Raw genomic sequence first — 12,705 nt, 5'->3', positions numbered from 1 at the left:
CCGTCTCCGGGGAAAGCAGCTGCGCGGGGCCGGCCCTACTGCGCGGCGCTTTCCAGACCCGGAGTCCACCCAGTGCACCTCCTAAGCAGCCACCCCCCTCCCCTCCCCTGTCTCCGGGTGGGGACTAGGAAGCTCCGCACCCTTGTTCTGCAACCTGTCATCTCCGCCTGGGGCAAGGTCTCCGTTTCTTTTTGCTTCCTGAAAACATACTTGAATAATTTAGAAGTGGGTGGGGTAGCAACAGAACCGCATCATCAGATGGTAGATAGAATGGGAACTGAACATGCATGTTGTTCTTAACCCATTCTTTTGCTCCCTTCTGTGTTTGATTCATTCTTTTAACTCGGAGGCACTTCTTACCTACCTCATTAAGAAAACAACAAAAACGTGGTACTCTTTTTGTTTCTATGTGGCTTACATGTTATTAATATATCACTTTCTTCCATCCTATCATTGAACTGTCTCTGGTGTAGCAAGACATTGCGAGTAGGGCTTTTAGAATTCAAGGGCTTTTTATGTTAGGGAAATTTACCCGTGGACAAACCAATTCTGTTGAGAGACCTGGACGTTTTTTCTAAAATATATTTCAAAAAGCTGTGGAGATACAGTAAAGGAGTAAACCTCAGAAATGGTGGGTTATTTGTAGTCCTTAGCATTAATTAAATGCTTTGCTACACATTACTTCTGAAAAACTGTGTGAATTGTTCTTAAACAACTGCTATTGTTATTAATATATCACTTTCTTCCATCCTATCATTGAACTGTCTCTGGTGTAGCAAGACATTGCGAGTAGGGCTTTTAGAATTCAAGGGCTTTTTATGTTAGGGAAATTTACCCGTGGACAAACCAATTCTGTTGAGAGACCTGGACGTTTTTTCTAAAATATATTTCAAAAAGCTGTGGAGATACAGTAAAGGAGTACACCTCAGAAATGGTGGGTTATTTGTAGTCCTTAGCATTTATTAAATGCTTTGCTACACATTACTTATGAAAAACTGTGTGAATTGTTCTTAAACAACTGCTATAGACTGTGTCCTCCCAAAATGCATATGTTGAAATCCTACCCCCCAATATAATGCTATTAGGGTGGTGGGGCCTTTGGGAGGTAATTGGGTAATTAAGCAGAGCCCTCGTGAATTGAAGGTACCTGATAAAAGAGAGGCAGAGAGCTCCTTCCCCCATCTGCCATGTGAAGAAATAGCAAGAAGATAACCATCTATGAACCAGGAAGTGGGCCCCCACTGGACTGAATTGGCTGGCACCTTGATCTTAGTCCTCCCAGCCTCCAGAAATGTGAGAGATAAATTTGCATTGTTTTTAAACCACCCCGTCTATGATACTTTGTTAGAGCAGCCTAAAAGGACTAAAATAGGATCAAAAAGAAAAAGATGTCTTAAGTTCAAAGTCTACTTGTGGGGAGCTCCCCACATCTACTGAAGAAAAAAATTGAAAGTCAAATGTCTATAATTGGTTATATGTAAAAGTGATAGAAAAGAAAAAAACCAATACTAATCAGTACTTTCAATACCCATCTTAACCCTCCATTCCTTCACACAGAAAATGAATTCTTAACCATTTGTTTTTCTTATCTCAGTCACCCTGACAAAATACATAGGAGGCACTTAGCACTTCTTTCCATCACCATCCACAACGAACTAATAGCCAAACCTGTCCGTTTTGCTTTTGCCATATTTCCTAAATTCTCTTTATGTCTCACCTGGACCATTCAATCACCTAACTGGCTTCCTAGCCTTCAAAACATCTCTTGTTAAGCCACCCAGTCTATGGTATTTTGTTACAGTAGCCAGAGCTGACTAAGACATTAACCAACCGGCACTTTTCTAAAAGAAAGGCAGGATTTCTTGATTTTATTGACAATTATATTCAAAGGAAAATAAATTTCTTCCAGGTAGCAAAGACCCCAAGTCTCTCAATTTAGTCTTCTCCCCACAAAATAAAAAAATAACACCACCAAATATTCATAAGAAAAAATACACCTGTTCAGTGGTGTCACTGTTGTGAATTTAAAGTCCATGTTCAGTAAGTCCTCACTTAACGTTGTTGGTAGGTGCTGTGACTTTAACCCTTTGAGTGCCAACCAATATCCTAGGAACTATGCTAAAATTGCCAAGGCATTTTTGCTGATTTTACAGCAGTTTAGGAAAAAAATTATGAATCGCAAGTAAATGAAGTTACATATTCAATATCTTCCACAAAATCGTCATCTTCACAGCAAGAATTGACATATTTAGCAATATCATCATCACTAATAAAAGCAGACTTAGAACTGGACACTGCAGGAGGAGCGCGACAGCACTCCTGGCACTTTTGGTGAAAGACAGGAGGAGCTCGATCACGCTCCCAGGCACTCTAGAGGTTAAATTCTGGTTGGGATAGCCTCATTCATCATAAAAAGGTTGAATAACAAAGATAAAAGATGCCAAGGGCAGAATAGCAAGGTCAAGCGAATGGAACAGAGGTTGGATCTGGTTGGAGAAGTGAACAATACTAATCCTTCTCTAATAATTACTTGTATTTCTATACTTTTGAAAAAATAATGCATATGGGTGCTTTTATATGCATTATTCCATTTTATTAATTCTTCTTTAGTTATACCTCATGAGCTATCATGCCATTATTATGCCAAGGTATGCACTTTCATGTAATCATCACAAAAGATTTGTAAGATAAGTAATGCAGGTTGTAGGGTTGTCTCCATCTTATACTAAAATTAAGGTCAGGAATATTAAATTACTTAACCCAAAATTACACAGCAGATATTCATTTCTTCCAGCTTCCTGAGCATTGCCACCCTCTTCTCTTTCAATAATTAGTAAAATCACCATTAGGCTACTAGTACTTCTCAGAGACCTTTCTTTAAAAGGTTAATGACAGAATAGAAAATCTCAGTGGAAAATTCAGCTCAAAATTGTCAGTATAAATACTATTACCATATAGTATTAACACTTTTAAATTTTAATATTTTTCTTTTTAAGTATGTTTTGTGCACACAGTAATGCCCCAAATTTTCCATACTTCTTGAAGAAGAAATTTACAGTCCTTATCCAAAACAAACTATAATGTCAGGAAACACCAGTAGCACATTAATGTAAAGAACAATACCCAAAGGAATTTAGATACAGAGGTTAGGTAAAGAAAAGGAACATTCTAGTAATTATAGTTCTTAAAGTAATTCTGACTAAGAACAATGAGAAGGCCCTGGCCAACTAGCACAGTTGGTTAGAGCATCATCCTGATACACCAAGGTTGTAGGTTCAATCCCCGGTCAGGGCAAATACAGGAATCAACCAATGAATGCATAAATAATTGGTACAACAAATCTCTCAATCTCAATATGTCTCTCTCTCAAGCCAATAAATAAAAATATTTTTAAAAAAGGAGGGCAAAAAAGGCAATTGCAAAACTAACCTGCAATGAGAGATTAGGCAATAAGCACAGATGTGCAAAACATTTTTTTTCTGTTAAAAACAAGAATTAAAATTAGTGGCACTTTAAAAAATAACTACTCTTATGGAAACTAATAAAAAAGAAAAAATACAAAACGGGTGGTGAAGGCCTAGGGCAAGGGATGGGGGCAGGCTACAAGGGGTCAATGGGGGAAAAGGGAGACATATACGTATAATACTTTCAAGAATAAATACTTTTTAAAATACAGAAGATCACTGAAACCAAAAGCTGGTTCATTGAAAGGACTGATGAACCTTTAGCCAGACTCATCAAGAAACAAAGAGAGAGAACCCAAATAAATAAAATCAGAAGTGAAAGAGGACCAGTAACAACTGGCATCACAGAAATACAAATGATTGTAAGAAAATATTACCAAAAAAATAAACTGTATGCCAACAAAATAGGCAACCTGGGCAAAATGGACAAATTCCTAGAATCTTCCAAAACTGAATCAGGAAGAAGTAAACATCTGAATAGACCAATAACAACTAATGAAGTTGAAGCAGTAATTAAAAAAATTAAAAAATTATAAAAAAAAACTCCCAGCAAACAAAAGTCCTGGACCACATGGCTTCACAGGCGAATTTTACCAAACATTCAAAGAACTAACACCTATCCTCAAACTATTGCAAAAAATTCAAGAGGAGGGAAGACTTCCAAGTTCTTTTTACAAGGGCAACATTATCCTAATACAAAAGCCAGATAAAGACACAACAAAGGAAGAAAATGATAGACCAATATCCCTGATGAACATAGATGCTAAAATCCTCAACAAAATATTAGCAAACTGGATCCATCAATATATTTAAAAAGATCACACACCGTGGTGCAAGGTTGGTAAAATATTTGCAAAGAAATAAATGTGACACATCAAATAAACAAAATGAAAGATAAAAATTACATGATCATATCAATAGATGCAGAAAAAGCATTCGATAAAATCCAGCACCCATTCATGATAAAAACTCTCAGCAAAGTGGGAATAAAGGGGTCATACCTCTACATAATAAAGGCTATTTATGAAAAACCTACAGCCAACATCATACTCAATGTGCAAAAATTAAAAGCATTTTCCTTAAGATCAGGAACAAGAAAGGGATGTCTGCTTTCACCATTCTCATTCAACATAGTACTGAAAGTTCTAGCCATAGGGATCAGACAAGAAGAAGAAATAAAAGGCATCCAAATTGGAAAGGAGAGAGTAAAACTGTCATTATTTGCAGAAGACATAATATTGTATGTAGGAAAACCTAAAGACACCAGCAAAAAAAACCCACTAAATCTAATAAATGAATTTAGCAAAGTTGCAGGATAAAAAATCAATATTCAGAAATGGATGGCATTTCAAAAATAAAAATATAAATAAATAATAACAACTCTTGCTTAAAAATAGAAAAATAGAAATTCTAACTTCACACTACCCCTTACCTACGATCCATTCCCCAACCCTGGAGTTTATTAAGAAAAGCAAAAGGGATTTCAGGAAAAAAGAAAACGGAAATACTGAAGAAAGCTAGAGAATAAGCATAACACCATGGACAGTCGGAGAAGTTAGGAAGGTTAAGTGGCAGAAAGCATTGGAGTGAATTGCAAAGTGTTAGAGCCAGGGGAAAACAAATATCATCTGGTTAATCCAACCCTCTTATTTGACAGATGGAAACACTGAACAGAGGAGGGAATTAAGGGACATGCCAAAGTTCCACAAGTTAGTGACCGTCAGAGCTAAAACCCAAGTGTCCTGACTTCTGGTCTGCATTCTTTCCATTACTCCATACTCTAATTCTGTTGAATGATAGATAAATCAGAATAGATCGATAGATAAATAGAATAGCAGTATTTTATTTGGTTGTAAAGTCTTCTTCTTGCTTTCCTTGGCATCCAACCTCATATACTCATATCCTATATAATAATAGAGGAATATGCAAATTAGCCAGGACGCCCTCATGGGTAATGACCGGCAGGAGCAGGTGGGCGTGGCTGCATGCTGCACATGGCCAGGGGACATGAGGCTGTGTCAAATAAAAAAATATGCGTTCACATGCCCTAAAGCACAAACATCCCAGCAGATAACTCAATGAAGGTTATTGTGTAATCACAATGATTACACAATATTGATTACACAATAAACTTATTTTCACTGAAAAAAAAATAACATCTTCATTTAAACATGCCCCAGTAAGGCTGCTGAGGCTTTCATCTGTCCCTTTCTACACCGAAGACGACAGGGTTCAAGGAGGAAGAGCTCCAGTTTCGTTTTCTCAACACCCAGCTAGGAGGCCTCCCTGGGGCGGCTCTCCACACAGGACATGCGCTCTGCTAGGGCCCAGGAGCCCTGAAGGGAGGCGGAGCGAAGTGCTTTCCCTCCGGGACCCCGCTCTCCCTGGGAGTCCTGTGCAGAGGGCGCTCTCCCTGGGAACCCGGAAATCCACCTCCCCCGGCAACTGCGCAGCAGCCAGGCCTGGCGAGCCATGGGAGGGCGACCTACCCATGCGGATGTGTACGCCGGCGGAGGCCACGCAGCTGCCATAGTTGGAGTCATCCTCAATGGAGGACTGGGGGTAGTGGGGATCAGAGTTGGCCATGTCGGCAATGGCACCCCAGCTCCCCCCGGAATGACTAGAGCACAAGGACCTCAACGGTCCCGGTCACTTCCTGAGCAGCAGTCAGCCCTGTCCGGGGATCAAACCTGCAACCTAAGTAGGTGCCCTGACAGAATGGAATCCAAACCTTTGCTTCGGCAGGGGAGCTTCGACCCACAGTTAGGGCGTGGCCATGGCCTACTTTGACTAGGACACAAAATGCTCTGGATTAGGGTACAAATGCAGGGAGGAGGCCTTGAATGCCAAGCTAAGGAACTGAGGGCTCTGGTTGGAAGGCAGTGGGGAGACATTTAATGTTTTCAGTAAAAGCAGCAGCGTGATTAGAATTATGTTCTGGGACAGTGATTTTCAACCTTTTTCATTTCATGGCACACATAAACTAATTACTAAAATTCTGCAGCACCACCACAAATATATTTTTTGCCAACCTGAAAAAAAAAAAAAAAGGATGTAATTTTGATTCATTCACACCAGACAATTATTTTGTTGGCTGTTGTCATTTTTTTATTTGACAAAGAGAAAAGAGGTCAGTACCTCTGGCTACTGGTAAGTAGTCAGGTATTGCATGTTTTAAAAATTTTTGCAGCACACCTGTTGAAAATTGCTGCTCTGGGAAGACAAACCTGTGGCAGTATTTATGATGAACTATAGATAGAGGTATCAATCAGGAGGCTATTGCTAAGAGTCCAAGTGAACGTTTCTGAAGGCCTGAATCCAGGCAATAGTAATGGGAATGGAAAGGAAAGAATATCTTCAAGAGATTTTTTTTGGCATGTATTTTTAATTAATTTCAGAGAGGAAGGGAGAGGGAGAGATAGAAACATCAATGAACAGAGAGAGAGAATCATTGATCAGCTGCCTCTTGCATACCCCCTACAAGGATCAAGCCTGCAACCCAGGCATGTGCCCTTGACCAGAATTAAACCCTGGACCTTCAGTCTGCAGGCTGATGCTCTATCCACTGAGCCAAATTGGCTAGGCTGCAAGAGATTTTTTAATAGCTCTCCCCCAATATTAAACATAACACATTATTCATAGTACTAGAGGCCCGAGGCACGAAATTTGTGCAAGAGTAGGCCTTCCTTCCCCCGGCTGCTGGCACCGGCTTCCCTCTGGCACTCGGGACCCGGGCTTCCCTTGCAGCCCCAGCTTTGTCTAGAAGGTCGTCCAGAAGGATGTCCAGTCTAATTAGCATATTACGCTTTTATTATTATAGATTTTTTGTAATAAGCCAAAGCCGGAAGCTAGCCAAATGCCCATCATCAGTAGAATGGATAAAATTGTGGTATATTCACACTATAGAACATTATCTAAACCCTAATATGCAAATTGACCGAATGGTGGAACGACTAGTCGCTATGAAATCACCAGCAGGGGGCAGATGCTCAACGTAGAAGTAATAAAACCCTAATATGCAAATTGACCGAATGGTGAAATAACTAATTGCTATGAAATCACCACCAGGGGGCAGATGCTCAACGTAGTAGCTGCCTCCTGGTGGTCAGTGCGCTCCCACAGGGGGAGCGCCGCTCAGCCAGAAGCTGGGCTCACTGCTGGCCAGTGTAGCCGTGGTGGCGGGAGCGAGCAAATAAAACCCTAATATGCAAATTGACCGAATGGTGAAATAACTAATTGCTATGAAATCACCACCAGGGGGCAGATGCTCAACGTAGTAGCTGCCTCCTGGTGGTCAGTGCGCTCCCACAGGGGGAGCGCCGCTCAGCCAGAAGCTGGGCTCACCGCTGGCCAGTGCAGCCGTGGTGGCAGGAGCAAGCAGTAGGGAGCAGCAAGCAGGTGGGCAGTAAGGAGTGAGGGGTCCTGGACTGCGAGAGGGCACAGGCTGGGCTGAGGGGCCACCCCCCCCCCAACCCCCAGGGCACGAATTTTGTGCACCGGGCCTCTAGTGGGTGTGTGTGTATATATATGAAGTCTGCTTTAAATTGTTTAGTTTCCTTCTTCTCCAAGAGAACCTCTGGCCTCCATGGTTGATGATCTATTTATGCTCACTTCACAGAATTGTTTGCCAGCTCCATTACTGGATGTCCCCATAGCTATACTGGTAGCTGTGCGCTCAGAATGACCACAATCTTCCTCTGAGTAGATTTGTGTGTTCCAGGCACAGGGCCTCAATCTGTTACAGCATCCTCCCAAGTACCGCATGGCTCGTGCTTCCAAAGTAAGGGCTTAATGTGGTCACAAGGGACCATGCAAGGGCACATCTCTGCTGTTTTCAAGAAATCTTACACAGGAAATGCTGCTAAAGTGTTATTGAAGAAGGTGAATTGTTAACTAAAACAAAGCAAATCTGTTTTCCTGGCCAAGAAGAGAATTGTTTTTAAAGGAATCTACCTTTATAATAATAACCAGTAACTGTTAGCTAGCACTTACTGTGTGAGAGGAATTTCATACGTTTTTAACTCTCACAACAATCTCATGTGATAGGTATTATTACCTCCAATATACAATGTGGGCGCAAAGAGGCTAATTGACTTGCCCACAGTCCTATAGCTAAAAAGTTGCATAATAGATTTGAACCTAGGACAGATTCACTCCAAAGTATATATTTCTTTACCCCTACATCATTTCTCATGCCTTGGTGCTTTTTTTCCTTTTTCCCACCACAACATCGCTTTCTTTCTTTTTTAAAAAATTGTTTTTAGACATATTTTTATTGATTTCAGAGAGGAAGGAGGAGGGAAAGAGAGATAGAAATATCAATGATGAAAGAGAATCATTGATCGGCTGCCTCCTGCACACCCCTACTGGGGATCAAGCTTGCAACCCAGGCATGTGCCCTGACCTGGAATTGAAGACTGACCTCCTGGTTCATAGGTTGACACTCAACCATTGAGTCACACCAGCTGGGCAACATAGTTTTCTTAACTTCTCAGCCAGCTTCTCCGATTGTGAGTCTTAGCATTTTAACCAAGGGCTCTCTGGGCTCTTACTTGCAAAGCTAACAGCATCTTGTCTCCTGAGAAAAGTTGTCAAAACACATGCATGTGACCTGCAAGTATATAATTTGGTAATTATTCTCCCAAAGCAGGGGTCCTCAAACTTTTTAAACAGGGGGTCAGTTAACTGTCCCTCAGACCGTTGGAGGGCCGGACTATAGTTTAAAAAAAAACTATGAACAAATTCCTATGCACACTGCACATAATCTTATTTTGAAGTAAAAAAACAAAATGGGAACGGATACAATATTTGTATTTGCATGTGGCCCGCGGGATGTAGTTTGAGGACCCCTGTCCCAAAGATTTAACACTGGCTCCAGAATTTTAACCAGGAATGGAGATGATATAAAGACCTTAAGTAGCTAGTCAAGGTCATGGTAAACCCAGAAACCTACCAACCCTGCCCCCCAGGCTAAATATATAAATAATGTTCTGTAGTCTCTCCTCATTCCTGCCTTTGCTATATGGAATTCAAATATTTCATCCTCATCATTTTATTCCTCTTCTGACAAATGTACATAGCTGATATGATCGTGTACAGCCTGGATCCACCTACCTAATAAGGTGATCGGAACCCAGGAAGCATTTAGTAAATATTGCTTTGAATGAAGAAATGAATTAATGAACATTTTCTCCCTTCTGTAACAATAATAAATATGATATCTGGCACTTGTGTATGTCAGGCTCTATGCTAACCTCTTTATATGCATTGTCTTATTGTATACTCATACAACTCTCTAAGTAGATATTATTATTATTACGATGGGTCTCTCACTAATCCCATTACCTCCCAAAGGCTCCACCTCCTAATTTTACCTTTGATACTGTGGCTTAGAAAGGTTAAACTTGCTCAAGTTCACATAGGGAGCCACCATTCTAACATCAAAACCACATCTGATTTCAGATCCAGTTTTCTTTTTTTTTTTTTTTTAAAAAGCAATGTTTTCTTTAATCATGTGTACAAATGACTAATGTGGTTGTTAGAGTTTTATTTATTTTTTAAATATATTTTATTGATTTTTTACAGAGAGGAAGGGAGAGGGATAGAGTTAGAAACATCGATCAGCTGCCTCCTGCACACCTCCCACTGGGGATGTGCCCGAAACCAAGGTACATGCCCTTGACTGGAATCAAACCTGGGACCTTTCAGTCCGCAGGCTGACGCTCTATCCACTGAGCCAAACCAGTCAGGGCATGACACCCAGTTTTCTTAATCACTACATTCTACAACTTCCCTTCTATTTTTATTAAAAATAAGATCACTGCTTCTATGCATGAAATCATTTAATTTATGAAACATTATTTGGAGAAGCAATTGATTTACAAGGCAGAACTAGCTAGCATACACCCAAACACTGAACAAAATGCCTCAGATCTCTTTCAACCTGAGCTGGATGGAAGTGGCTCTCTTACAGATTTAACACATGTAAGTTTCAAAAGGAATGAAAAAGGTCTCTTAGTGTGTACAGCCTAGAAAAGCCAGGTGTGATCAAGGTGCTTCCAAAGGATGATTTCAACAGCCCTGTTGTATTCAGGAATATATTTTTTCAATGAAAATTCAGCACATATAGCTGTGGCAGGTGTGGCTCAGTTGGTTGGAATGTCCTCCCATACACCAAAAGGTGGCAGGGTTGATTTCTGGTCAGGGCCCATACCTAGATTGCAAATTCGATCTCCTATTGGGGCGCCTACAGGAGACAAAAAATAGATGTTTCTCACATTGATGTTTCTCTCCCTTCCTCTCTCTTAAATCAATTTAAAAAGAAAACACATATCCTCAGGTGAGGACTAAAAAGCAAAACAAAATATGCACACACCAAAAAAACAAAAAGCAACAAGAAAACAACAACCCAGCAGAACATGGCTTAAAAAGTGGGTTGTAAGATTTTTTTAAAAAATAGAGGTATACACTACATATAATCTTATATGTAGTCGTTAAATGTATGCTAGATTATTTTTTATATTTTTATTGACTTCAAAGAGGGAGAGGGAGATAGAAACATCAATAATGAGAATCACTGAGCTGCCTCCTGCACGCACCACATAGGGAATGGAGAGGGAGATAGAAACATCAATAATGAGAATCATTGAGCTGCCTCCTGCACGCACCACATAGGGAATGAAGCCTGCAACCCCAGCATGTGCCCTGACAGGGAATCCAACCTTGATTTCCTGATTCATAGGTTGAACCTCAACCACTGAGTCAAGCTGGCTGGGCTATGCTAGGTGATTTTTTACATAGGGCTACACCCCTGTAACTCCACCCAGATCAGTGTGGAATATTTTCAGCACTCCAAAAGGTTCCTGGTACCCAGAGTGATCAACAAAGAAAAAAACAACACTTAAACCAGAACAGAAAGCCATAAAGCAAGTCAAGAGACTTTGAAAGCTGGGCAGGGAAAGGCCGAATTTGGAAGAGGGTATTAAGTAAGAATTAGACAAACCCGACTTTTATCTTCTCTTAGTGGTGGGTGTAGGGTGCTGTGCATTCACATTGTGTCCCTAGATGTTCACTATGACTCTGCGACATAGTAAAGATTTAACCCTCTTTTGCACGTGATGAAAAAGAAACTTGTTTACGGGTTCTGAGGATAACATCCCCACACCAAGCAGGAGAGAAAGAGAACTGGATCTCTTGAATTTGCGCAGCAGATCCAGCCACGTGGCAAAAGGAACGCAGGTGGAGGGAGAGGGGGGGAGGCCTGGAGTCAAGTTACCGAGCAACGTCGCTCCGGCCCGCCCATTGACGGGCGCAGGAGGCCCGGCTTATAAAGGCTCCTGCCGGCTGTCCTTGGACTGCTCTACTGTATTACCCCGCCACGCGCCCTTTGAATTTCGCGCAGGCTGCGCGCCCCTGAGCCCCTCCTGGTAAGTGTCCCAGACAGAATGGTGCGAGATCCATCTGGCACTGGACCTCAGGTACATTCGGTGGGACCCAAAGCCTTGCTTTAACTCCCCGGGACTCGTCTGGAGCTCTTTGCCCCTAAAAAGGGAGACCAAGCTGAGTGTCCTGGAGGGGGGGTAATTATTTCAATAATTAGAACTAGAGCAATAATCCAAGGATTCAGGAAATGATTGCACAAGCATCAAGGACAGCGTGAGACCAACATTTTGATAGTCTCTGCCTTAGGCCAGCTAGGGCGGGTCGGATTAAAGCAATAAGCCCCGAAATGTTCATGACTACTGAACGGAGACTGGACAAATGAAGAACTATTGTCACAGTCACCAAAACATAGTTTGCAATAGCAGCGGGGAGGGGGAGGGGACAATTTGCCTAGTCCCGAAGGAGGGGGGAGAAGGCATCCCGAAAGTAGAAGAAAGGAGAGAGGAATTGCTGTGCCCTGCGGGGCTCACTCTGACAATCCGTGTGCGCTTGTGCGTTGCAGGCTGACCAGCTCCAGCAGAGGGTGGCCCAGATCCCGCACCTGCCTCCTGATGTGGTGTCTGGAGCGACTCGGCTTAGGTCCCGAGCGCCTCCTGCGGGGCGGGAACGGACGTCTCCAGGGTCGGGCCAGACGAACCACTGCCAACGCGCCCGCCAAGTGTGCAAACGTGCTCACCCCAGACCGCATCCCAGATTTCTGCATCCCCCCACGATTCGCGCCCTGCCCCGTGCTGGCTGCACACCGGGACTCCTGGGTTAAAAAAGCAGGAACTGACGCCGCCGCGGGGCGCACGGACTG

At 42.1% G+C, this 12,705-nt stretch overlaps 1 protein-coding gene across 1 annotated transcript in view; it reads right to left on the bottom strand.

Annotated features, from left to right (window-relative positions):
• The window catches only part of VPS13C (vacuolar protein sorting 13 homolog C (S. cerevisiae)), a 182,912-nt gene extending 176,862 nt beyond the window's left edge, over positions 1 to 6,050 (bottom strand). The window contains exon 1 of the mRNA XM_014535515.1: positions 5,954 to 6,050. Within this exon, the coding sequence (XP_014391001.1) occupies positions 5,954 to 6,050 (97 nt within the window). The remainder of the gene's footprint in view (positions 1 to 5,953) is intronic.
• Positions 6,051 to 12,705: the final 6,655 nt, after the last annotated feature.

The sequence above is a fragment of the Myotis brandtii genome, unplaced genomic scaffold (genome assembly GCF_000412655.1).
Source record: "Myotis brandtii unplaced genomic scaffold, ASM41265v1 scaffold144, whole genome shotgun sequence".
Taxonomy (NCBI): Eukaryota; Metazoa; Chordata; class Mammalia; order Chiroptera; family Vespertilionidae; genus Myotis; species Myotis brandtii.
The sequence above is the reverse complement of the archived record's forward strand: the minus strand, read 5'-3'. Positions and strand labels throughout refer to the sequence as shown.